Consider the following 26,137-nt stretch of genomic DNA (forward strand, 5'->3'; position numbering starts at 1 on the left):
CTAGAGGGTAGATACTGAGGCTGGGTACCTGGATCCTCATGCTCTGTTTTTTTTTAAATTATTATTATTTTGGGGGTGTGTGTGTGTGGTAGATTTAAGGACTGGGAATCTAGAAGCCAGGCTCTTTCTTCTACCCTGGGGCTGGGGGGGAGAATTTGGGATTCTGGCTGGGGAGTGGGGGTGGGGTAGCTCTGCGAGGGCAAGGAGGCCACTGGAGGAGGGTGGTTGTCAGTTTGGGCTGGTCGGAAGGGGAGGGCCACCTCCGGAAAGCTGTGGTTACAGAAGGGGGGAGTTGGTTCTTAGCCAACAAACCCTGGATCCCCTCTTTCCCCTCCCCCAAGCACACCAGCTGTCTCTTTTCTTTTTATACCATGGTGGGAAGTAGAGGGGGGCCCACTAGAAATGAGATTATTTGAGGAAGATGGTCTCCCCTGCTACCTACTTGGAGGGATGGGTCAGAGCTGAGTCCTGACCCACCCCTTTCTTTACCTTTCTCTGGGATCTCCTTATAGGAGGAGGGATTTAAGTGTCACCTGCCACCCTTTTCCTTTCCATCCCCATAGGATCTGTGTAGCCCACTCCCCTTGTTTCCTTTTTCTTTTCACTCCATTTCTCTTCTTCCATGCTCTCTTCAGTTCTCCACCCCCTCAATCCTCTCTGCTCTACTTCCTATCTCCACAGGCCCCAAACCCCTCAGGCCCCCTTTCTCTCCTTAGCTCCTCTCTCTCCTCCCCCAAACTCGAACCTTCTTTCCCCTCAGAACAAAGGGTCCTTTTCTGTCCAGGAGAGGGCAGGGACCAGAGATCCAGGGGTGGCTCTGGAGGCTGGGGTCCCCTTGGAATCTCCAGGACCCCCAGTATTGGAGCGTGTGGTAGGCAGGTAGAATGGGGAGAGAGGAGAGAGACTACTTCTTTGTTCTGGGAAATGGAGAGGTGGCTGGCTTTGTGTGCAGTGCTAGGAGTGGAGCCGAAGACGAGGGCTGGGTGAGCCCAGGAGGAAGCTGGTTGTTTTGCCAGGGAGTTGAGGAATTGGGATTCCTGAGGAGGCTGAGGCTTTTAGGGGTATAGGAAAAGATTCTAAGGGTCATGAAGGTTAGGGGAAAAGCTGAGGGGGAGGGGATAAGCGAGGATGGGGGAAGGGAGCTGGAAACCTAGGGAAGTCACTGGGTGGCTGCAGGGGGTTTGGATAGTGCCTGGTGAAGGACCTGCTGGGGCCAACCAAAGGAGTCACAGGGGTTCCAACTTCAGCCCTGGTGGCTTCCCTGGAGCCGTGACCTTGGAATCAGAGAGGGGACAGACCTGAGTGTGCAAATACTGTGCGTGCATGTGACCTGTGTGTGTGTGCATGCGTGTGCCTGCCCCACCTGTGTCTCTGGGTTGCTGGTGTGAAAGGTAGTCACCAAAGTAGGGGGCTCCTGCTGAGTATCTGGATACGAGGAAGTAGTTCCCTTCTTAGTGTCAGTCTCTGGTGTGTGGGTGGACTCGTCAGGGTTCCTGGAACGGGTAAGAGAAATGGCTGTGAGGAGCTTTCTGGACCCTTCTGGGTTTGTTTATGTCTCCTTGGGGGGTGGGGTGGGCTGAAGGCAGCAGCTGCCCCCCTCCCAACCCAGCCGGCCTGCCCTGTGCCAGGAGGGCAGGGAGTCCTGGCACGGCCATTGTTTGCCTGCACAAACGCCCGTCTGTTTGCACTGCACCCCCCTCCTTTTCTGCCTGCCTCTGTCTCCTGGCCTGACAGGTGTGGCCGTGTGGGGGGCAGGCTGGGCTCCAGGATGGCTGGGTCTTGGGGCCTTTACCCTTCTCTAGCCTAATTTTATTCCCTGTGTTCCTCAGACCCCCCCTCCTCTGCTTCACGGGCATGCCCACCCCCTCGGCCCACTGTCTCATCTCCATTAAGCAAGCATTTATTAAGTGCCTTTGTGTGTGTTCAGTAGTGTCTTTCTGTGCTTTATTTCTGATTGGCACGTTAGCGTTTCTGTTTGGCGGCCTTCTCCTCGGCCTTCTGCCTTTATCTTGTCCCTGGAAGCTCATAAAGGGGCAGGGCCTGACTGAGACCATCCCAGGCCCTCTCCTCAGTCCCTGCTTAGAAACCCTCTACATCTTCATTTCCCAGCCTTAGAGCTCATTCCCCATGACTCAGAACCCTTTTCAGTCTATGATCCACACCCTGCCCTTCAGGACTGAGCCACAGGTGACTGGAACCCCAGCAGAACCCTCTAGGGGCCATCTTCTGACTACAGTGTTATCACCATGGAGACAGGGGCCTGACTGTTTTGAGGAATGGTCTGCCAGCAGTTGCAGCCTGAGCAGGGCAATTCTGAATGAATGTGAGTCTCCCAGAGATCTTGGTTTGGATACACTAGATGGAGGAGGAAGGCCACTGAGAACTTAGGTCTTCCTTGGAGAAGCTCTTAACTCTTCTGGGTAGGTTCTGCCAGCCCCTGCCACCCACTGGGGAGCACAGGAAGTTAAAGTGCAGGCCTTGGTAATGCCTTGTTCTTCCTATCCATCACTGTTCTCCTCTCTCAGCCAGAGGGACAAAGCGGAGAGAAGGTAGAGGGGCTGCCTCTGGTTTTGAGGTTTAGAGCTGTCACCATCAGTGCCTTCTGCCATTCACTCCATTTTTCTTTCCCAGAAGTGACCAAGATCGGGGATGACCGTGGAAGGAGGGTTTGGTTGGCCCTACTCGGACCTCTAGAGGAAACTCTTTAAGCTCAGAGGAACTAGAAGAGACTAGTCTGGGAGCCCTTCAGGAGGAGGGAGGGAAAGAGAAACAAGAGGAGAGGAGATGACGACTGTGAAGCTCTGACCAGGAATGGGGGTGGTGGTTCTGAGAACAGGGTTGAGGGTCCTGCTGGGTCCAAGAGCTGGGGCAGGGGGTACCTGCTGGGACCCCACATCTTAGTGCCCATCCGTCCATCCATTCTTCCTTCCTTTTTCCCTTCATTTCCAAATGTGTATTGAGTGTCTGCTTTCACATGTTTTTTTTTCACTTAATCCTTGCTCTTGTGGTGGTGTAGATGAAGACTGGATAGGAAGAAAGACTTCCCGCGAGGGTTTATGAGAAAGACAGACAGAATGACGCTAGAGGCCAGACAGCAGAGGACCGAAACAGAAACATGCTGTAAACTAAGCAGGAAGGGCCCCAAGGCCTGGGGGTGGGTGTTGTAGACTGTAGACTAATACTACAGATCGTGGCGTGGAGGAGAGAGCTGTCCTGCCTGTCAGTGGGTGAACGGGGGACCCATGTGTTTATCTTGGGAACACCTGGAAAAGAGTAAGACAGAGAACCAAACAGGCCCTTTCGCTCCGTCTCTGGAGCAGGCATCCCTGGTGAGCAGGCCCTGCATCCTTCCACCCTCACCAGCCCCGGGGCGGGCACAGGCTGCCTCCCAGACAATAGCGCTAGGCAGTGCCAGGACTGCTGGCTGCTGGGCTGTGCCCGTGCCGGGATGTGCTGCTGCTGTGGCCGCTGCCCGCTGCTGGCCCACCTCGAGTGGGGGTCACTTCCGGAGAGGGTGAGTGTTGGGAGACGGAGGAGGCCGGCCCAGAGTACCTGGGTTGTTACTTTGCGGTGCGCTGATGCCCCATCCTCTGGTGGCTCCAGTTCTCTCCCTTCCTTCCCTCACTTCCATCAGAGGTGGCTGGGCAGGTGAGTGGTCCTGAAGGCCTGAGGGTGGAGGGCCGGGGCAGAGATCAGTGAGGACAGTGGGGGTTGTGGCAGCATGAGGGCCGTTCTGCAGCCCTGCCCCCTCATACCTGGTGCTGATCCAGACAGATGTTGTTTCTTTTCATATTATTTTCATGCTGTTTCCTTTTTAAATGTAATAAATGCTTGAGCTTTTTATTTGTGTTATCAAGAAGGCTGGGAGGGCAGGGGCAGTGACAAGATGCTTGGACTTGGTCTTTGGGGCCCTATTAGGCTATTATTCAGAGGGATTTGACCATCTAAACAAAGAGCTATAATTTGGAGCAAAATAGATGGAGGTTAGACCAAAAGGAGAATTTTCCAGTGGTCCAGGTAGGTAGGTGCTGGGCTAGCAAAAGAGGGAGGCTACAAAGTTAGAGGTGGGTCAGCTTCCGGAAGGAGGCCGAGGAGGAGGAGGAGGAAGAGGAGGAGGAGTTGCTGGTTGACAAGGTGGGGCTGGCGGTGAGGAGGAGAGGGAGAGGCCAAGGGCAGCAGACGGGAAGGATGGGCAGCAGGAAGGGGAGGCAGAGGGAGACCACGAGACAGAAAGGGAGGGCATAGGAAAGAGACCAGAAGATGGGGAGAGAAGGTGGAGAAAAGAGGAAAGGAAAATAGGGGATGGGGTGGGGGTGAGGAGAGAAAAGGGAATGACCTCAGGATCTCTGGGCTCTGCTCACCAGGCAAACCTGGAGCCTCTGAGCGGAGGCAGGAGAGAGGAGGCTCTTGGGCCTCCAGGAAGCGCTGAGACTCAGGACACCTCAGTCCAGTGCCCTCTGGCCCCTGCACTGCTGACTCAGCCCCCCACACTTCCCTTTTTTACCCTAAGCTGCGGACCAATGCATCCCATCCCCTCCCCCATGCTGCTAGGGTGGCTGGAGCTGTGAGTCAGGATGCGTCCCCTAAGGGCTCTCCACCAAGCACTGATCGTTCCCTCCCAGAGCCCCAGCCGTGTTCCTCAGGACTTGGGGCTCATACCTTCATCCTCAGCAGTCAGGATCCTGCTCTGTGGTTTCTGGGAGGAGCGGTCTTGTCAGCTCCTAGTCCTGCTCTCTGTCTGCTGAGAATGGAGGAAAAATCCAGGGGTCTGAGGAGACAACTGAGGAAGGGCCTGGAATAGGTGGGTAGAAAGGTATTCCCATCTTCCCACCTTCCCAGGGTTTGTGGGAGACTCAGGGGCTTGAGGTGGGACAGAAAAGAGGTCAGGATGACTGATGTGCAGAGGCCAGGGGGAAGCAGGAGAAGGGAACGCTGAGGAGGTGGAGCCCCAGCCTCGGAGGCTCTGAGGAAGGCACACACTGTGCCCCAGCTCTGCAGAGACCAGAACCGTAAGAACCGACACTGTAGCTGGAGGATGGAGGGCAGATATCAGCAGGGACTTCCTGGGTTGGAGAGGCTAATTGGGCGAAGAGGAGTAGGGGGAGCTGTCCTAGGTTTCTGTCTCTGGAGGGCAGTATGAGAGGGGAGCAACGGATAACAGGGAAGGGCTAAAAGTTAGACTGTAGGAGAGACTTCCTGCCAGGAACACCCGAGTTTCCTTCCCTAAAAGATCCCAGAGAAGAGGAGTGACCTGAGCCCCAAACTAGGCTCCTCCTACCTGGAGGTTAATGGAGGACATTGGGGGAGGCCCCGGGTTTGTCGTTTGAGTGTTTGTGGAAGAGTTAGGGGTTTGGGATCCTGACCTGTGGGTTGGGGACGGCAGTGGAAGCTTTTTGCCCCCTTCCGCCGGTCTAATAAGGGGATCTCCTACCGCCCGCCCCCCAGCACAGCCCTACCCCCCCACCCCCCGTGACTGCCACGGAGACAGCGGCTCCGACACTGGTTGTCATGGTTATGAGAGGAGCTAACTCCCATAGATTTGAAAGCGCTGGTGAGCTGGCACCCTCTGCTTCGCCTGCTCTCCCCTCCTCTCTGCGCATCTTCCCCCCCACCCGGTGCAGAGGAGAGAGTACAGCAGCTCGGGGGCGAGCAGAGCTGGGGCCGGGAGGTGGAGTGAGGACGCGGAGGTCTGGAGCCGGGGAGATGAGTGGCCACAGGAGGCAGCCCAGCCGCAGGGGCCAGGTAGGGCAGGGACCCAGAGGCCCCGCAGGGCTGGCCGCATCAGAGTCCGGCCTGGTTGCTCCCAGATGGCTGCCTCTGACAGCCTCGTGGCCGGCTCCGCTTCAGCAACTGGGATCTTTCTAGCATCTCAAGGCCAGCACTTCTCCCTTGACTCTGCCCCCAGACTGTCTCTCTGGACTCCTCAGGCACCCTGGAATCTTCCAGCCTCACTTCCTGTCTCTCACCCCTTCCACAGAACCGGGAAAAGGAGAAGATGAAGGAAGCCAAGGATGCCCGCTACACCAACGGGCACCTCTTCACCACCATCTCCGTTTCGGGCATGACCATGTGCTATGCCTGTAACAAGAGCATCACGGCCAAGGAAGCCCTCATCTGCCCAAGTAAGTTGTTTGGGTCCTGAATGTCACTCTGACCCTAATCTTTCCATCTGTCCGTCCTGCCCTGAGTCCATAAGGGTTGCTGTCCTCTGTGGACCCTGCTGGGCCCAAGTGCCAGGGCCAGACACTTGATCCCTTGCTCCCCTTCCTCACGCTGAGGGGTGGTGGCCGTTGGAATATGGCAGAAGAAGGAAGGTGGCATAAGCAGGGAAGGGCTCTTGGGGAACGTGGGGGAAGGAGTGGCCCCCCTTGCAGCTGTTGTCCACTGGGCATGCCCCTGGCTCCCACAACAGCTGCCGAGGGTTAGAAGGAACAGGAGTGTTAGGGGGAAGGGTGGGTAGGGGAGCTGAGCCGAAAGCTGCCAGCCTTGCAGCTGGTTCTGCCCATCTTCCTGGGCAGAACTGGCCATTCAGGACTTTAGGGTCCCCTTGTCCTGCCAGAGGGCAGAGCCTGGCGTTTCTGCGCTTTGAGGCAAAGTATGGGATTAGGACCCTCCACCTTAACGTTTCTAGTCTGACTTCCCAATGAGAAAGATGCAGTAGGAATGTGTGTGTGTGTGTGTGTGTGTGTGTGTGTGTCGAGGGAGTAGGGGTTAGAACTCCTGACATTCTCTCACATGTGAGGGTAGCCCTGTATTTACGGAATGTGAGAAGGGAATTCCGTCCTTCCCAAGATGCCTATACAGAGGGCTCCTGCCCCTGCCCCTGCCCCTGCCAGTTCCTCCTGAATTTATGGCAAAGAGATGTGCTTCTGACTGGAGCAGGATAGAAGATATTTGTGACCTGCTGCTGGATGGTGGGACAAGAGCTCTAGCCTCTAAATTCCTGCAGAACCTGGGGAAGGAACCCCCAGGAAGAATAAGTGAGGTCTCCCTACTTCCTCAGTGCTCAATTTAGAGTTAGGAGGATGAGGAGGGGAACCCCAATCTAGATCCCTCTAGAGACCTGACAGAATTCCCAATCTGGAAGCTTGTTGCCAGGGGAACGGGGGAGGCGGGCAGCGCTATTTTGAGAGCAGGTGGAAAGCGGGGGTTCAATCCAGAGACACTGGGTGGTGGGGGTAGGAGAAGGGAGCTCCAGGGTGGTGGGAGCAGCCCCAGCCCCCATTTCTGTCTGGCCCCTTCTGCTCCACCCTGCGTGCCTTGTATTTGTGGAAGTGAGCATGGTGCTGGGTATTGTCTGAAGGGGTTAGCAAAGTTTCCTGTGTTGGACAGGGGTGGGGCAGCTGGAGAAGGCCGAGGACAGAGTGCCTGTGGGGAAGGGACGGCCAGTGGTCCCAGTGCCGAGGCTTGGTGACTACTCCTTTCCTCTCCTCCTCTCTCCTACCCCATGGCAAGGCAGGCGGGGATTAGGGGAGAGGCAGATGGAGTGTGGGATCTGGGGTTTGCTTGAGTTGGGGAACAGTGTACTCCCTGGGCCTGGAGGGGAGAAGGGAGACTGACTGGAGTCATAGCAGGCAGGCTTGGGGGACAGGGACAGGGCAGGGCATGGCCCATCCCCACTCTTTCAGTGAATCCTTAAGCAGCTTTGGCCTAGCCAGAGATCTTGGGCATATGTGTCTTTGGACGGAAAGAGCGTGGTCTTTGGATCCAGGCAGGCCTGAGTTCAAATCCTGGCTGTACCATTAGCTGTGTGGCCTCTGGCAGATGATTTAACCTCCCTAGGACAGGTTTCTCATCTGTAAAATGAGGTTGATTGACTCCACCTTGATGGGTTGTTAGGATTAAATGAATGCTCAGAAATATTTCATTTTTCTCTCGCTGCTCCTCAGCCCCCATCCCAGCTGCCCCTGAGCTCCCTTCTGTGCTATGGGGCCCTCTAGTCCATCTCCATTCACAACCACCTCTGTGCTTCTTGAGCCCATCTCTGGCAGCCAGTGTCCTTTCTTCCCCCTAGCCAGGTCATCTTCAAGTCAGGCTTTCCCCCACTCCTGATTGCTTAGTAATGTTCAGCACCTAGCCCCCTTCTCACTTCATTTCCTGCTTGGAGGAAGGGGGAGGTGGGAGGAGAAGGCCTGGGATGTGGTAATGGCCCAGAAGCCTGGGAGTGGGGGAGCAGGGAGTCTCCGAGGACCATGTGGCCAGGGGGAGATGGGTGTCTGCATGTGGGTGTGTCCCCCCCATACCACCCGGCCCTCCCTTCACCCTCTCTACCCCACCCTCCCAGCCTGCAATGTGACTATCCACAACCGCTGTAAAGACACCCTCGCCAACTGTACCAAGGTCAAGCAGAAGGTGAGATGGCAGGGCGGGTAAAGGGCTGGGGGAGAAGGGTAGTGAGTGTGCGGTGCCCGTGTGCCTTTCCCTTTCATTCCCTACCCTGTGTTCCTCAACCCCTCTCCCCACCTATGGCAGCCCAGGCCCAGGCCCTGTGAGGGCCAGGCCTTCTGCTGTCGACAGATCCCCCCGCACTGGGCTCAGCTACCCTGGTGCCCCTGATCACAGTGCCAGCTTTCTCCCGAGGTGCCCAGGCGCCCAGCTCCAGCACCTGCCCTGGGCCTGTGGGGTGCCCTTTGGATGACAGCTCTTCTTGGTGTCTCTCTTGCTCTTTGTTTCACAGCAACAGAAAGCCGCCCTGCTGAAGAACAACACTGCCTTGCAGTCTGTTTCGCTTCGCAGTAAGAGTGAGTAGTCGGGGAGCAGAAGCGCCCCCCAAAAGACCCTGGACTCTGAACCACTCAGCCCATGGGCTCTGCTGTCCCCTACTCCCTACCCCTGAGGCCATTCCCAGACATAGCACCTTCTTCTCCTCCAAAGGAGGAGGGTGGTGGATGCCATAAGGGGTGGTCCAGATTCGGCAGGACAGGGGAGTCCAAATGGAGTTGGCGGCTTGGGGTGCTGGTCGCATCCTGGATTATTATCATCAGTCATTCATTGCATTTTGGGAGCATTGGTGACAACTGTCAGTGTCGGTTCAGACAGCTTTGGTGTAACAGAGTCAAAATGACCAGAGTCTGAGTCTCTGCTCAGCCATTAGCTGAGTCACCCTGGACAAGTCTGTTAACTTTTCTGAGCTTCAATTTGCCTGTAGGCTTGTTGTGGGGAAGAGATAAGACAAGAGAAAGCTCTTTGTAAACATTGCAAGTATTGCACAAATGTCAGATGGCATTTATCAATGCCATCTTTCTTCTACTGGGGTGGGGTCAGAGAGGATGCCTCATTTCCAGAAAAGGAGCCTGTGAAGCCCAAGTCTTGGGAAGGCCGCAGGGTTTGAAGTTTGTCTGCTCAGTGACCTCTCCATGACTCCTCTCCCTCACAGCCACAACCCGGGAGCGACCCAGCTCTGCTATCTACCCGTCTGACAGCTTCCGGCAGTCCCTTCTTGGCTCCCGCCGTGGCCGTTCCTCCTTATCCTTATCCAAGAGTGTTTCCACCACCAACATTGCTGGGTGAGCCTCTGATTGGGGAAGGGGGCGCCAGGCAGGCAAGGAGTGTGACGGCAGAGACCAGGGTGCTGAGAGGTCCTGCCCCATCCCTCAGTTCAGAATTGTGGACAGGTGAGAACTTAGGGTGACTCCCTCCTGGATGCCGGCTTTGGTCGCCCACCTGGGAAGGGATCCCTTGCCCTGGTGGGGGTGACACTGACTGCCTCCACTCCCCTCAGACACTTCAATGATGAGTCTCCTCTGGGGTTGCGCCGAATCCTCTCCCAGTCCACAGACTCCCTCAACATGCGGAACCGAACCCTGTCAGTGGAGTCCCTCATTGACGAAGGTGAACATGCCTGGGCCTGGGGGAGACCTGGGGAAGAGGGATTGATGGGGGCAGGCTGGGAAGAGCAGGGAGGTGAGGCAGCTGAGAAGCGCCCAGGATCCAGGGAAGAGAATTTGGTTCTGAGTTGCTTCCCCCACCAATGTCCAGGTGCAGAGGTGATCTACAATGAGCTGATGAGTGACTTTGAGATGGATGAGAAGGACTTTGCGGCTGATTCCTGGAGCCTTGCTGTGGATGGCAGCTTCCTGCAGCAGCATAAGAAGGAGGTGATGAAGCAACAGGACGTCATCTATGGTGAGCTGAGATGCCCACCTCTGGCCTTCCTCTTCCTCCACCTGGCCTTGTTTATCTACGTCATTCCTTCTGCCACCTTCACCTCTCAAGACCCTTTCCCTCACATCCCACTAACCCCTGAACCCCTGCCTGGCACCACATAAATTGCCCACCTCTTGGGACCATTGGTCTCCAAGGCCCTTCTTCAACCCAATCCTCAGTCTTTACTCTGCCTGTTCTTGCTCAGTAATGTGTTAGGAGCCATGGTCCTTTGGAGGATATAGGTTCTTGCCCTAAAACTGCTTACAGCTTGAGGAGGCAAGGCATATAAATATGCAATGATTAGACAATGATCTAAGATCATAACAGTGCAGAATGGCAACCTGGAAGGGGCTTGGAAACCTCTTCTCAGCCCCCAATCCCCTCCTCCCCCTGTCACAGCCAAACCAGGGTAGAGGCCAAATGTCCCATTGTCCCCACAGAGCTCATCCAGACAGAGCTGCACCATGTGCGGACGCTAAAGATCATGACCCGCCTCTTCCGCACGGGGATGCTGGAAGAGCTACAGCTGGAGCCAGGAGTGGTCCAGGGCCTGTTCCCCTGCGTGGATGAGCTCAGTGACATCCACACACGCTTCCTCAGCCAGCTGTTAGAACGCCGACACCAGGCCCTGTGTCCTGGCAGCACCCGGAACTTTGTCATCCATCGCTTGGGCGACCTGCTCATCAGCCAGGTGGGAAGAGGCAGGACCTGTGGGGTCACTGTCATGGAAGGAGGTATGATTAGAGTGGGCCTCTTTTGCCTCCAAACTCCAAGGGGTGGTGGGGAGCTGGGGAGAGGCAGGAAGCCAGCCTGTTTGCTAGGAGGCAAGAGGTGTGTCCAGGGGATAGAGCGTGGCTTTGGGTGATATGCTGACCTACCTTTGTTCTGCCGACTTCTAGTTCTCAGGCCCCAATGCAGAGCAGATGCGTAAGACCTACTCGGAGTTCTGCAGCCGCCACACCAAGGCCTTAAAGCTCTATAAGGAGCTGTATGCCCGAGACAAACGCTTCCAGCAATTCATCCGGGTGAGCAGACCTCGCCAGGACCCACACTCAGAGCTTCCTCTAATGGCCCAAGCTCAGCCTCCCCCATTCATGTGATTCAGGGATTTGGTTTAAAAGTTTACCAACCCTTATGGGCCCATCCATGCGTGGATCCTGACAATAATAATCCCTCATACCGGTGGAGCCCTGCATAGTAACTCCTAGGCACTTTTCACTCCTTTGTCTTAGTTGGTCCTTGCAACAGTCCATTGGCATCATTATCCCAGTTTTCCAGATGCAGATGCCTCATCCAGACAAGGGCGAGGCATATAATGGCCATGGCAGGACTGGCACCAGCTCTAAGTCCAGTGCTCTTTCTCTTGCCCTGTGAGGTCCCTGAGGCCTCCCCTCTGGCCCATTCTGGCCCTGAACCCTGCCCCTTTCCTTGCAGAAGGTGACCCGCTCAGCTGTGCTGAAGCGGCACGGGGTGCAGGAGTGCATCCTGCTGGTGACGCAGCGCATCACCAAGTACCCGGTGCTCATCAGCCGCATCCTGCAGCACTCCCACGGTGAGCAGGCGGGTGGCGGGAGAAGGCGATGCGGGGCGAGGAAAGGCTTGGGATGACCAAGGGAAGGGGGAGGGTCTAACTGGGGGACCCTAGGCAGCCTCTGAAGGCTGAATTGAGGCAAGATGGGAATGGGGGCTGGAAGGCAGCTGGCTGAGCCACCCCCATCCCAAACCCCTGGTGCCAGGGATTGAGGAGGAACGCCAGGACTTGACGATGGCACTGGGGCTAGTGAAGGAGCTGCTGTCCAACGTGGACCAGGACGTGCACGAGCTGGAGAAGGGGGCCCGCCTGCAGGAGATCTACAACCGTATGGACCCCCGGGCCCAGACCCCAGTGCCTGGCAAGGGCCCCTTTGGCCGGGAGGAGCTTCTGCGGCGTAAGCTCATCCATGATGGCTGCCTGCTCTGGAAGACAGCGACTGGACGCTTCAAAGGTCAGTGGTCTGCTTGACAGGCCAGGTGGGCAAGGGTCCAGAGTCAGATAGAGAGAGGAAAAAGCATCCAACTCTTCTGACCTCTCTATCTGCAGCCCTACACCCAGGGTGTAGTCCGTGTAGTCCAGTGGGGGGAAAAAGCATGGTCTCTGTTGCAACAAAAGTTTGAATTCTGGATTTAACTGCATGGAGCATACAGAGATTTCCATATCAGTATTTATTAATTTCTTTGGTCCTTTCATCCCCAGAGAGCTACCAGTTTGATAAGGCAGACAGAGAAACTTCTAGACCAGAAGATAAAATCGGGGCAGTTGATTTCTACCAGCTGGAATCTCAGCTGTCAGGGCTAGTGAATGGGGAGAAGCTTTGAGAGCATTGCCGGGGACGGCCCAGAGGAGGGGACTGAACCCAGTGAAGGATGGGCAGGGCCAAAAAAAAGAGAGAGAGAAAATTGCAGAGAGGATATGTTGGGAGTGGGGCACACTTTCCCACGCTGTCTTCCCAGAATTTATTTGTGCTGGGAAAGTCTTTCCTACCTAAATCAAGGCAAGATATTGCAGCCTTGGCTTTGGGTGTGTGGAATGAGGGACAGAAGTAAACTGTGATACCAGAGGCTGGAGCCTGTTACGAAAACCCTAGTCTATAGGCTTGGATATTGTCAGTCTTTACCAGCCTTTTTCCTTCATCCCTTTCTCTCCTTCCCATCCCTCCCACACAGCAGCTAAGAATATAAACCATGGGGGGTTAAAAATAGCAAGGCTGGAGAGCTTTATTTCTGAAGCATTTAGCAAAACCCCTCCCCTTCTGTGTGCCCACAGCTCAGTAAGATCCCCAAGGGCAAAGGGTGAGTGTTCATTTTCATGACTGTGACATCCAAGTTTTATGGAATTGACCTTCGTTTCCTCCCTCAGTCTTAAAATGCAGGACCCCATAGGATCTGAGAGCTTAAAGGGAGGGGCTCTTCAAGAAGGAAAGTGAAGGAGGAGCCTGGTAGGGTCGAAGAAGATGGGATTATTCAGCCTTGGGAGAGATGGATGGATGGGGGAGGGTGTCCTTCAGTCCTTCAAAGGAAGGACACCGGCTCTCCCTCCCCACGAGCACAGCCTGAGAAGTGGGAACATGCTGGGGCAGGAAGATTTGGGTCAGGTATCCAAAAGGTCTTAAGTTAGTTGTTAGACATGGAAACTTCTGGAAGGCTGCAAAAGGATGGCCCTTACTGCTCTGGGAATTCTTTTTGATGTTCACAAAAATTCTGGACCCTTTTACCCAGAAAAATACACATATATGTTAATACATAAAATTATTTGTGCAATTTCAGAGGGTTTTCAGAGCCCCCGAGCCCAGCAGTGCATATCCTAAGGGTCTGTAGGCCCCAAGTGAAGAAACTTACATCAGTTGGGTAAGGAGGCCCTTGAGGCTCCTTCTGGCTTAAGAAGATGCTTCATCTGATAACACATGCATTTTTTTTTTTTTTTCCCCCATTTCTGAGCCATAAGAATAGGGAGGTGGGAGGTCTGAAAAGTTGGAATGAGCAAATAAGGGAAGAACGATCAAGAAGAGAGGAATCGAATTCTAACGTGAAGGGGTAGGCCTGATCCTTGAGAGAGAGGGAAACCCAACTGCTCAGACCCTCTAGTGCTGACCATCCTTCCGCTTTTTTCTGCTTGACAGATGTGCTGATGCTGCTGATGACAGATGTGCTGGTGTTTCTCCAGGAGAAGGACCAGAAGTACATCTTTCCTGCCCTGGTGAGACGCTCCTCCTTCCCCTTTCTCAGCACAGATAGGTGTCTCAGGTCCTCTTTGCTTTCCTGCCTAAGCCAAAAAGAACCCTGGAGTCCTCCAGAGTCAAACAACTTTATAACTATTACTACAACATAATAATAAATGAGAGTTCCCAAGAGGCATTGCTACTGTGTGCAGGCACTTTTACACCTATGAGAAAGGTCTATTATTATCATCCTCATTTTGCCAATGAGGTAAGTAAAGTTTAAAGCTAATTAAATAATTTGCCAAGGGTCACATTCTGAGTCCTCTCTGGCTGGCTCCAAAGCCTGGGCCCTTAACTTGTACTATAGGTCAACTCTTCCTTCAGTCCTTTCAGCATTCTGGAAAGACTGAAGACCCAGCTATCCAAGGGTTGGGATTCCTAGGCATAATCCTTCCTTCCCCCTGACCCGCAGGACAAGCCCTCAGTGGTATCACTGCAGAATCTAATAGTCCGGGACATCGCCAACCAGGAGAAGGGCATGTTTCTGATCAGCGCGGCTCCCCCGGAGATGTATGAGGTCCACACCGCATCCCGGGATGACCGGAGCACTTGGATCCGCGTCATTCAGCAGAGCGTGCGCGTGTGAGTGTGTGCCTGCTGCCTGCACGGGAGCATGGCCTCTGGGTACCTGCTGTACCGCGTTCCAGGCCACAGCACTCCCTGGGAATAGAACCCGCATTCAGAGGTGGGGGCCGAGGCTGGGGGAGAGATGGGATGGCGCAAGGCTCATCTAGATGACTCAACCCATGTTCCTACATCCTGTAAAGTCATATTGTATATACCGACAAGTCTGACCACCTTTCAAATGCAGCGGCATGAGCTGGCAAGCAAAGGAATACTTTGAGCTGTCATGTGGTATAATGCCCGCCAGCTCAGCTGCTTTAACGTCTTAGTCTGTAGGTAGCAGGCAGTTGTTTGGATTGGATTGCATTTCACATCTATTTTCTAAAAATGAATGAAAAAGAGGTAAATGAAAGCATTGATACTAGAGATAAAAGGAGCAAGTCTCACAAACTCATTACAGTACAGGCTAGAAGGACATTATCTAGTGTGCTAAAGCAGCAAATCTTTAGCTTCTGTTGGACATGCATTAGATTTAAAGCAGTCAACTGTGTATCTGATTGTGATGGGGGAAAAAAGCCAAGTAAAGCACATATAAAATAAATGTTGAAATGGATTGTTAAAGATTATTTCTAATTAGGATTGTCTATATATTAGCTGTAAAGGAATGCATTCTCCACTCTATAAGATGTAAAACATTTTTTTAAAAACACTTTTACATTTTTGACTTGTGAACAGATTTTTCCAAAACACATAAAAATATAGAACTGCCTGTTCTAGGAAAAACAATTCAAAATACTTGTCCCATTGGCAATAGATCCATAGTGGCTTCTTTATTAATAATATTAATCTTTATGATTGTGAAAGTTATAATTAACATTATTAATTGTAATTTGTTGAACTTCTGCCATATGGAAAGCATTGTTACATTATTTCATTTAATCCTAATCCAGAAAAACCTGTGAGGAAGATGTTATCCCCATTTTTCAGGGGAGGACATAGAGAAGTTACTTCCTGTGAGTAGTGGAGCCAGGATTTGAAGCAGTTTGCTTGATGCAAAAACCTTCACTTATCCCTCTCCAGGTGGCCTTTGGAGAGGCACATACAAGGAAAAACATATGATCAGTGCTAAGGAAAACAGAGGGTCAAGAGTGAATGAAGCCAGGCCATGGGGCTAATGGGTCTTATCGGAAGAGGGAGGCATAGAACATGTTTGGAAAGGAGAATAGGACTCCAGAGGGCCAGGGAAGGCCAATTCCTGGTCTGTTTATCTCTCTAGATGCCCATCCAGGGAGGACTTTCCCCTGATTGAGACAGAGGATGAGGCTTACCTGCGACGAATCAAGAGTAAGTCCCCACCTACAGGAGCTCCTTACACAATTCATGGTACAGCCACACAGTGGAATACTGTGCAACTATAAAAAAGAATGAGATGACTCTATGGGGACTGACATAGGTACAAAACCAAAATATGTCAAGTGAAAAGAGTAAGATTTAAAACAGTGTAAAGTATATGCTCCCATTTGTGTTAAAATAATGGGGTTGGATATATGTATGTACGTTCTGTGTGTATATGTGTGATATCTGTAGAAAGATAAGATAGTATACTATGGGAGAGGCACTAGGAAGACCAAGGTTGGGAGAGTAACATACTTTTCCACCATAGGGCCTTGGATTAGAGTATGATCTAACCACCCAAACAAAAAGGCCAACTGCTGTACAAAAATCAGTTGCTTAAACAAGATAGAAGATTATTTCTCTCCACATAACAGCCCAAGGTGGACAGTGCAAGGTGGTGGGGCAGCTCTGCCATCTTCGACATGAAACTTCCATCTCTAGGTTCAAAGTAGCTACTCCAGCTCACACTGTCACATCTGCATCCCAGCTAACCCGGAGGAGTAAAGGAACAAGGGAGCTGTGAGGATTTAACACCCATTTCTTTTAAGGGCAGGTCCAGAAGAGCTTGCATCCATTGGGCAGAATTTAGTCACATGTCAATGTCCAGCTGCAAGGCAGGCTGGAACATGTAGTCTTTAACTGGACAGCCACATGCCCAGGTGAAACTTGTAGGCATTCTCTAATTTCAGGAAGATGGGATGAATGAAAACTGGTAGATAGCCTGCAATTCCTGCCATGGACCTTTTTTATTTTTGTTTTTAAAATAAAAGTGCATGTTATTTTTTCCCTAATAAATCGTTTTTTTTTTTTAAATTTTGTTTTGTTTTTTCTTTTTCATAAATACAACAAAATAAAGTCCTGTCACTCTGCCCAGCCCTGGCCCCCTATTCCCCAGGGCTGTCCTTCCACTGACTCTTCTGGGTGTCCCTCGACCCTCCCTGTGCTCACCTGTTCCTTATCCACAGTGGAGCTGCAGCAGAAGGACCGGGCACTGGTGGAGCTGCTGCAGGAGAAGGTTGGGCTATTTGCTGAGATGACCCATTTCCAGGCAGAAGAGGATGGTGGCAGTGGGATGCCCCTGCCTACCCTGCCCAGGGGTCTTTTCCGCTCTGAGTCCCTTGAGTCCCCTCGTGGCGAGCGGCTGCTGCAGGATGCCATCCGTGAGGGTAAGGTTGTTCCCAGGGAAAAGTCCAGCCTCATCCACCCATCATCACAGAAGGTGGGCATGTGACTAGACCTGGACACACACAGACAAGGGGGGTGTCAACCCCACAGGCCTGTTCTGTGCCAGGCTCTATGCCAGGTGCTGTGCTGGGGAAGGTGGGAAAGAGGCCTGGTTTTTGCTACTGTTGGACACATGCTGTGTATACCTGTGTTGCCCCTTAAGCACCTTTAATGACCTTTAACTCATGTGGTTGTGTGAGACTCCCTGCCTTGGGGTGGGGAACATTCCTAGGGATGCCTGAATGTTCTTTGCATATTGGGTAAGAGCCATCCCCTCCCACTCCCCTCAGGGCTCTATGCTGCTACTGTCCTTACCTCTTCCTCTTTCTCCTCAGTGGAGGGCCTGAAAGACCTGCTGGTAGGGCCTGGAATAGAGCTCCTCCTAATGTCCCGGGAACCAGCCCCGCCTGTGGAACTGGACAGCGGTGGGAACACGAGTCCTGGGGTCACTGCCAGTGAGTGCCAGGGCAGGGGACCAGGGAGTAGGTGGGAGGGGCTGAAGAGAACAGGTGGGAGGTACCAGGGATCAAGTGGTGTCAGGGCCCTGGGGAAGTGAGCTCAGCCTATACTTTTCCCCTTTGAACAGATGGTGAGGCCAGAACCTTCAATGGCTCCATTGAGCTCTGTAGAGCCGATTCGGACTCCAGTCAGAAGGTGGGTGCTAAAGAGGTTCCAGGACTCACCTAGGGGTTGGGACTGGGACAGCTGGCCTTTAGACCAGCTGAGATGACAACAGCGCAGAGCTGTCCAGGCAGGCATCAGGGACTTGTGGGCCTTCTAACTCCCCATCCTTGTCATTTCTGCAGGATCGAAATGGAAATCAGCTGAGATCTCCCCAGGAGGTGAGATGGGAATTTGATGGTAGAAGGGAGGGTGTTCTCAGCCTGAGAAATTGGAGCCCAATTTGGAGTGGTGTCGGGGAGAGTCTACACCCCAAAGTGCCAGGAGTCCTCTTGCCCCCACACCTGTACTTATTAAAGTTCTGGGCAGTCTTCCTCCTGCCTTATAGCTTGGGCCCTGTTCCCATCCTCTCCTCTGTCCTCAGGAGGCATTACAGCGACTGGTCAATCTCTACGGACTTCTGCATGGCCTTCAGGTCAGTGAGGGGGGAGGCCACAGAGGGGCAAGGGCTAAAATGAGAAAGAGGAGAAGTCAGACCAGAGGTCCCCATTTAGGAGGGTTGGGTCATCCTTACCAGCCTTTCTAAGCATTCCCTAATGCAAGCTCCCCAGGAATGATGGCTTGGGCCCTGGGGGTGAGCGCAAGGGGTAGAAGGAAATGAGGGGGGCTGATATACCCATCTATGCCCATTCTGCCCCCAGGCGGCTGTGGCCCAGCAGGACACTTTGATGGAAGCCCGGTTCCCTGAGGGCCCTGAGCGGCGGGAGAAGCTGTCCCGAGCCAACTCCAGGGATGGGGAGACTGGCAGGGCTGGGGCTGCCCCTGTGGCTCCTGAAAAGCAGGCCACTGAACTGGCACTGCTGCAGCGGCAACACGCACTGCTGCAGGAGGAGCTGCGGCGCTGCCGGCGGCTGGGCGAGGAGCGGGCGACGGAGGCCGGCAGCCTGGAAGCCCGGCTCCGGGAGAGCGAGCAGGCCCGGGCTCTGCTGGAGCGGGAGGCCGAAGAGGCCCGCAGGCAGCTGGCCGCCTTGGGCCAGACCGAGCCACTCCCAGCTGAGGCCCCCTGGGCCCGCAGGCCTCTGGATCCTCGGCGCCGTAGCCTCCCTGCAGGCGATGCCCTCTACTTGAGCTTCACGCCCCCACAGGTAAGGAAGTTCCGAATGAGTAAATGAATTGACCTGAGGTGGGCATAAGGGTGCATGAGAGAACCTGAAAGAAACTGGGCTCTTGGAAATTGCAGCCCATGAAACCAGGCAACAAACTTGAAGGATATAGGATATTGGTGGAAGAATTGAAAAGAAATTTAGAATGGGGGCAGGGGTGGGTGTTGGAGGAAAAGGACTTGGTAGTAGCTGTACAAGGAAACGGTGGTGGCTCGACTGATAGGGGGTCTTTGGTGAGCTGCAGTGGAGAGAGCCTCCAGGTGAGCAGAGCCTGTGGTTTTCACGCTGCTCATTCCCCGGCCTGCTGCTTTGCCTGCTCGCTCCCGCAGCCCAGCCGAGGCCACGACCGCCTGGATCTGTCTGTGGCGATTCGCTCCGTCCACCGGCCCTTTGAGGACCGAGAGAGGCAGGAGCTGGGCAGCCCCGAGGAGCGGCTGCAGGACAGCAGTGATCCTGACACCGGCAGCGAGGAGGAAGGAAGCAGCCGCCTGTCTCCGCCCCACAGTCCACGAGGTGAAACCTGTTGGAGAAATGGGGTAGAGGTGGGGTGCAGTGGGGTACAGACCCTCTGGCTGTGGCTTCCAAATGGTGCCTGCATCCTGGAGCACAGGAAAATTTAGGATGGGCCCTAGTTGACGTCAGTGCCGAGGTTTGCGATAATTCTTGGGAGGGCAGAGAGAGGACTTCCTGTTTTGTCTGATGGTGAAAGGGATGGTGGAATTCTAGGGCCCTCCTCCTCTCCAATGGGTTAGTGATTCCCAACCTTTTCAAGTAGAAATAGATTTTTAAAGTACAAAAACATTAAAGATCTCCAAGTTCTTATAGTTGGTCCAGAAACTAGAATATAGTCCCAAACCAATATTTTGTATTTTATTAATCAAATTGTATCTTCGTATCCTTAACAGGCATACAAAGCACCTATGTGTGGGTACAGTGCTTCCTCTGTTGATGGGTTTTTCCCTCACCCAAGGATTTACAGACCCTGTGCCACCCCCCACAGCCCGCTGAGCTCCTCAGCCCCTGATGGGGAGGCCTTAGTATGCAGGTGCAATTCCTCAGGGGATCCTCTGCTCACTCACTGGCCTTGCTCTGTCCCCACTTCAGACTTCACCCGAATGCAGGACATCCCGGAGGAGACGGAGAGCCGCGACGGGGAGCCTGTAGCTTCAGAGAGTTAAGGGGGCCCTTCCCCCCTGCCCTGTGTCCCCCTGAAGAACATTGCTGAGGGGGGCAAACCTTGGGGACTTCAATCTGCCAATGGTGAGGGAACATTTGAAAGAACTGCTGATTATCCTTGCCAGCTCTTGGTATCCTTGGATACCTGGGGCCCTTTAGGAAGCTGGGGGATTTAGGCCACAGTGCCCCCTGGTGGCATCCGGAAGGAACACCACGGATGCCAATTTTTCATACCTTCTTCCCTCTACTTTAGGAAAATTTATTTATTTATTGTTTATTAGTTATGGGGGGAAAGGGGAGATTTAAAGGACCAGGGACATGGGAACCAAGCCATAGGGATTCGGGGGAGGGGAGCCTTGTCCTTCAGCACTACTGGGGTATATTTGGGCTTATCTGTGCAACTGCTGGGTTGTAGCCCTAACACCCCTCCCTGACAACACCCATCTTTGAGGGGAGGCTGCAGCCACAGGACCCCACTGCCCCTTTAAGAAGGGGTGTGGGCAGGGCCGTGTCCCTCTCCCCTCCCCTCTCAGCCTCTTACTGCTGTTTCTCCCTTCTCTCTGTCCTCTGTGGAAACCCCAGGGAGATAACCTGGCTTCCCAGAATTGATGGAATAGAGGTTGGGGTGGTCTTCCTGGTTTGTTTGGGGGTGAGGGAAAAAACCCACAGGGACCAGAATGTTTTGTTTTGTTTTGTTTTTCTTTTTGTACCAAAGCCAACTGCACGTGTTTTATATTTTTAAGAAAAGATTGTAGGCAATTAGAGACCGCAGCCTTCTATCTCCACATCTCTGAAGAACTCCAGGGGTGGAGGAGGGAGGGGAAGTGTCTTCTCCCCTCAGCAACAGTAATGGGGATCTATTCTGACCTCTTCCCAAGCCATTTGGAAAAAGAAGTTTTAGGGTGGGATGGGAAATCTCTACGAACCCTAATCTCACCTGCCGCCTCAGCAACCATGACCTGAAACCTCAGCGTGAATTTTGGGGATTTTTCAATGGACCTCCAATGCCCAACAGTCCCAGCCATTTTTCTGCCAATTTGATTGTAAAAAAAAAAAAAAAAAAATCGAGCAGGGAAAATTAAAAAACCTGGAACCCCATGAGGTGCTGTCTCACAATGTCTCGATGTCTACCTAAGGGGAGATGAGAGTGGGAAAGCCAGGGAGGGACCTAGGTTCCTCTGAAAGAGAAAGCCTTTTCCTCTTTAAGAGGGGCAGTTAACAAAGGAAGCTGCTGCAAATCTTTCTTGGAATGAGGTGCTGGGATATTCACGAATACATGGATAAAAATAAAGGGGCACATTCAGTTGGGTTTCAGTGACAGAGTTGAGGATTCCAATATTAGAAAACTTGTTTTCATCTCATTTGTTTGCCGTGCTCCAAAATCGCATCAGCCCATCTTGGCACAGTTCCTGCTACCCCGTCCCCAGTGTCATTCAGCCACCACCCTGCCCCTGTTCTCCACAGTGTCAGGGCCCTTTGTGACTTCTTAAAATGGTTCCCCTCATCGGAACTGCTCATTTGCTCTTTACCTTTTCTAGAGGCAGTGAGAGATTAGTTGGTTTCAGTTCTTGTTTTTGGTTAGTTTTACTTCCTGTTTCTGGTTGATAGCCTGCCATGGGGCTGTAGGTGGAGGAGAGAAAGGGAGCAAGAGAGTCTAGGGTTGTATAAATGCTGGTGCACGTCTGCACATATCCCCCTTGTTGCCTGTGGGGTGAGATGAGAAGAACGGTGCTCAGGCCCCAGGCAGGAGCTCAGCTAGAAAGAGGAATTGAAATTGCATGGGGGCAGGTGTGACAGAGCAGCCAGTGTCCTCCATTCCTGTAACTCTCCTCAACTGACCAGCATCTAGCCTTTACCAGTTATTGTTCCACCCGTTCCAGAAATCCCGTGTGGCAGGTTGTTCTCATTTTACAGAGAAACCTGGGCTCAGAAAGATTTCCAGCAGGCTGGAAGGGGCCAGTCACCTTAGTCCCGGCCTTTCACTTCCTCTCCTTGTCTACCTTGCCTAAAAATACCAGAATTCCAAGTTCCACACACCCTGACACACAGCTCAGCAGCTGTCTGCCACGTCACCTAGAGGCAGCTAGGATCCAAAGCTGTAAAGGAGGAGTGGAGGGAGGAAGACAAGCCTGGGGTGGGGAGGCATGAGACAGCATCCAAAGACCACTGAGAAAGGGACCAGGGAGGCATGCTGCTGGTCAGGAGAGAAACAGGAAACCTGAAGACATGGATCCCAGAGTGGGTGTGGAGAAGCCCACAGCTTGCTGGGGAGCACCAGCCCCCCAGGCCTTGGCCCTGATACAGGATATCAAATAATTTCTCTGATGTGACTTTTCCTGACAAGTCCCATCATATTGTCACCATTCTGTCCATTGTCCCCTTCCTAATCCCACTTAGGAGAACTCACAGTCATAACTTCAGCCTCTCCTGTTGCAGTTTCAAAGCGCTCTAGTTTCGTGCTCCAGCTTCTGTCTGCCACGTTTCCTTCTTTACATTGAGAGGAGCTCCGAGCATGCCTCCATTGCCCATACCCTTCCTCTTGCTCCCCCACTCCCCTCCAAGGATGGGTCTATGTGCATTTGTGCATCTCTGACTTGGACCTGTTTAAACTCCGTCAATATTTACCTCCAGGTCCCATAAAGCAGAGATGCCCCCAGAGGAGCCAATATCCGGAGCCCAGCAAGGCCATCAGAGGAGCTGCTGGGGGTTGGAAGGGGCAACTTAGGTGGGGGGAAGATTTTCCATCCTCCTGTATTGGTTGGGAACAGACCTAGTTTTGGGACCTGTTTAAACATTATCAAAAAGGAAATTAAACATCTAGAGGCTAATTAAATCTCTAATATTGCTTGATATGTTGTGAATCAGGTGGCTTTGGCCTCTTCTGTACAGCAACTGGGTGGAGCTGGGTAGGGACACTGGCCTCCCTCTCCAAAGTGGGGGCTCTGCCTGCGAGGAGGCACTGCTCCTGCTTGGTGCTCTGGGACCTCGAGGGACCAGATTCGCCCTGGTTACCAGGCACGCCAGAGAGGCTTGGTCCCCAGGAGCCATGCGAGTGGGAACTCCAGCCCATCTTCCCTCTGCCACCTACCTTCCCCTTTCCAGGGGCTGCTCCCAGAAAGTTCCTTCTGCTGGCTGACATCGCTAACAATCATTGCAGGTTCTGTGGATATGGAAGTCAAAGGGGAATGGGAGCCCCTAGCCTGAAGCGTACACCTTCAAGCAGGGCTCGAGGGGCCAACCCCTCAGTTCTTTATGTGAGGTGCTCCTTTTGCTGCGCTTCAGAGCACACACCATTCCAGAAGAGACCTTCATGGCTCCCCTGTCCTGGCTCCCAGCTTGCCCCCCTTCTTTACTTTTTTCCTTTTGCCTCCACTTTACAAGGGGTGTAGGAATACTAGCTAACACTGTATTTCGGGCACTGTTTTATCCTCACAATAGCCCATTTTACAGATGAGAAAACAGGTATAGAGGAGCAAAGTAACTTGTCTCAGGTCCCTCAGCTAGTTAGAGTAGAGCTAGGGTGTGAATCTAGGCGCTCTCATCCGAGCTGATACTCCTCAGGGCAGGGAGGAAGACTGGTACCCCTTCCTGTGGTTTCCATCCACTTCTCTGGCCCTACCTTCAGCCTCCTCTTCTCCCAACCCGTCTGCGTCTCTCACCTTCCCATGTCCCACCCACATCCTTGATTTGTCATCTTCTCCCTTCAAATCCTGATTTATGAAGAGACATCTGGGTGCGCCCAGCCAGGGCCTGCCAGATGTCAAGGATCCAGCAAGACCCCACATCTGGCATCTCCCTGCAAGGAACTACAGCTTTTGCCACCGAGACCTCTGCAGGTGCCAGGTTTCTTGGGGCACCACTGAAATGGTAAGAGGTGGAGATGGCCAGGGGAAGACAGCATTTCTGAGCCTTGGTACCAGAAAAGGATAAGGGCACACTCCATTTTGAGATGGAGGTGGAGAAGGCAGACAGAAGAAATGGGCACTGACTTCTACTCCATTAGCTGTAAGGGAAAATTTCTTAGGAATGCTTACAAGAGGCACAAATGAGGTCAGGATTCCTTTTGTGTCACATTGATCTTGAGGTGGTGCTGGGAGAAAAGGTGAAGACAATTTGTGGACCATCCAGAAGTTTATTGGTGGATTGTCCTTCCCCACCCCAAACCTCAAATAGAGACCTAAGCTTTATCATGCTCAGCTCTGAACTGGGCCTTGGCCTTCCCCATTCCACCACACCCATAGATTGGGGATCAAAGATCAGACTTTTCTCTGAGATCATTGCAGCCTGGCAGAGAGGCCAGCCTCTCTCTAGGATGCCTGGACCATGGAAGAGGAGGGTGTACGGCTTGCCCTCCCTTCACCCAGGTGTCCCCTTGTCCAGGTTGGTGAGCATGGTGGAAGGCCCACTCTCCTGGGGGGTGCTTGTCACCCACCACCTGCCTACCTCCTTTAGGGCCACCTGCTCCACCCTGTCCTGGCCCTGGGGCTGCAGTCTCGCTCGCAGATCCCTGAAAGTGTCCAGCAGGGCCTGCCGGGGCTCCTGCCGGAGAAGATAGTACAGCACGGGGTTGAGGCAGCTGTTGCTGTGTGCCAGGCAGGTGGCAACAGGGAAGACGTAGGTGTGGAGGGTGTAGAAAGTGCTGTCCCAGGGCACCAGGTCAAACTTCACCAAGACGCCCCACAGAGTGACCACGTGGTTGGGGAACCAGCAGAGGAAGAAGGAGGCCACCAGAATGTGGATGGAGCGGGCCACAGCCTGGCCATGCCGCCGTCGCCGCCGTTGCCGCCGTCGCCGCCGCAGGAAGGCCAGCAGGAGCAGGTAGCTGGTGGTGATGATGCCCAGGGGCACGATAAAGGCCAGCACCACCCTCTGCAGGTGGTAGGCCCCCAGCCAGTACCTGCTGGGGAAGCGCAGCAAGCACAGATGCACGCCCCACATCTCACCCTCGGCCCCAAAGACAGCCGTGGGCAGCGTTGCCAGGGCAGCCACTCCCCAGACTGCCAGGGTGGCCACGCGGGCCCAGAAGAGCGAGAGGTGGGTGGCTGGCCCTGTGGCCATGGCCACCACCCAGTAGCGGGCAACGCTCAGCGCTGTGATGAGGAAGATGCTGGCGTAGACGTTGAGGACAGTGGCTGTCAGGACCATCTTGCAGAGGGCACCCCCGAAGGGCCAGTGGAAGTCCAGCGCTGACTCGGCCGCCCAGAAGGGGAGAGTGAATGCCAGCCCCAGGTCCGCCAGAGCCAGGTTGAAGACGAAGGTGTCGGAAGGCCGGCGGGGGGCTCGCCGAGCACAGTGTCCCAGCACCCACAGCACAGCCAAATTTCCCAGCAAGCCGATGGCCCCCACTAGCCCATAGGCCAGGGCAACCACCACCCTCAGGGCTAGGGAGTCAACAGGCATGGCGGCATCATCAGCACTCAGCACGCTGCCCCCAGAGGTGTTGCCCCAAAAGGGCGTGGGCAGGGGGGCAGAGACATGGGGTGTGGGCATTGCGGGGCATCAGAGGTCGGTGGTGCCCAGCAGAGGGGCCAGCGGATGCCTGCCAGCCCTGGAGACTGAGTGCCTCTCTTAGGGCCTCTACCTGCCAGGAGCCCCAGCCCACACCCATACCTCAGGGGGAGGAGTGTGAGGAAACAACCTGCCCCTTCCCTGTTGGTCAGGATTGGTGGTGGGTGGGGCAAGGCAAGGGAGGTCCCACGCTCTAGAATGTGTGTGTGTGTACCTGAAAGGCTGTATACAGCAGAGAGGCAGGGGAGAAGCGGGAGTTGTCCCACCGTGTAGGACTGCCCCAAGCCTCCACCCCAGGGAGAGGGCTAGAGATACCCCATCTCACAGATGACTGGAACCAAACTGAAGCCCCCTCTGTTCCTAACAGCGTGCAGAGACACACACACACACACCCCTCTGCAGAAAGTGCTTCCATGGAGCCCAGGGGAAGGTGCCCAGGAGGGGGCATAGAAAGCAGGGACTCAGAATGGCTGATGGGGAGAGGAAAGAGCAGAGGTTCTGGAATCCCAGGTGTCACTGTGGGACTTCAGATGAGTCCCTTAACTCCCCTGAGCCTCACTTAATTTCCTTGAGCCTCACGTAACT

General features: G+C 53.8%; 2 protein-coding genes across 12 annotated transcripts in view; one reads left to right on the plus strand and one right to left on the minus strand.

Moving 5' to 3' along the window:
• The window catches only part of ARHGEF2 (Rho/Rac guanine nucleotide exchange factor 2), a 38,022-nt gene extending 15,145 nt beyond the window's left edge, over positions 1–22,877 (plus strand). For 3 of the 11 annotated variants that reach the window (XM_037825755.1, XM_037825756.1, XM_037825758.1), the window contains 21 exons: positions 5,978–6,122; positions 8,285–8,352; positions 8,678–8,741; positions 9,377–9,506; positions 9,722–9,831; positions 9,979–10,125; positions 10,587–10,837; positions 11,046–11,171; positions 11,581–11,698; positions 11,883–12,131; positions 13,803–13,879; positions 14,314–14,483; positions 15,742–15,809; positions 16,826–17,026; positions 17,420–17,539; positions 17,671–17,738; positions 17,891–17,926; positions 18,130–18,180; positions 18,407–18,850; positions 19,198–19,381; positions 19,973–21,142. In XM_037825755.1, coding sequence (XP_037681683.1) covers positions 5,978–6,122; positions 8,285–8,352; positions 8,678–8,741; positions 9,377–9,506; positions 9,722–9,831; positions 9,979–10,125; positions 10,587–10,837; positions 11,046–11,171; positions 11,581–11,698; positions 11,883–12,131; positions 13,803–13,879; positions 14,314–14,483; positions 15,742–15,809; positions 16,826–17,026; positions 17,420–17,539; positions 17,671–17,738; positions 17,891–17,926; positions 18,130–18,180; positions 18,407–18,850; positions 19,198–19,381; positions 19,973–20,046 — 2,901 coding nt within the window. In that variant the 3' untranslated portion in view covers positions 20,047–21,142. Of the gene's footprint in view, positions 1–3,278; positions 3,649–5,591; positions 5,743–5,977; positions 6,123–8,284; positions 8,353–8,677; positions 8,742–9,376; positions 9,507–9,721; positions 9,832–9,978; positions 10,126–10,586; positions 10,838–11,045; positions 11,172–11,580; positions 11,699–11,882; positions 12,132–13,802; positions 13,880–14,313; positions 14,484–15,741; positions 15,810–16,825; positions 17,027–17,419; positions 17,540–17,670; positions 17,739–17,890; positions 17,927–18,129; positions 18,181–18,406; positions 18,851–19,197; positions 19,382–19,972; positions 21,143–22,675 lie in introns of those variants that run through there. The other 8 variants (XM_037825762.1, XM_037825760.1, XM_037825761.1 and 5 more) reach the window with 6 other exon arrangements.
• Positions 22,878–24,400: 1,523 nt separating this feature from the next.
• RXFP4 (relaxin family peptide/INSL5 receptor 4) lies at positions 24,401–25,621 on the minus strand. The gene has a single exon (XM_037825765.1). The coding sequence runs from the start codon at positions 25,532–25,534 to the stop codon at positions 24,401–24,403; it is 1,134 nt and encodes a 377-aa protein (XP_037681693.1). The 5' UTR covers positions 25,535–25,621.
• Positions 25,622–26,137: the final 516 nt, after the last annotated feature.

Source organism: Choloepus didactylus, chromosome 2, assembly GCF_015220235.1.
Source record: "Choloepus didactylus isolate mChoDid1 chromosome 2, mChoDid1.pri, whole genome shotgun sequence".
NCBI classification, from domain to species: Eukaryota; Metazoa; Chordata; class Mammalia; order Pilosa; family Megalonychidae; genus Choloepus; species Choloepus didactylus.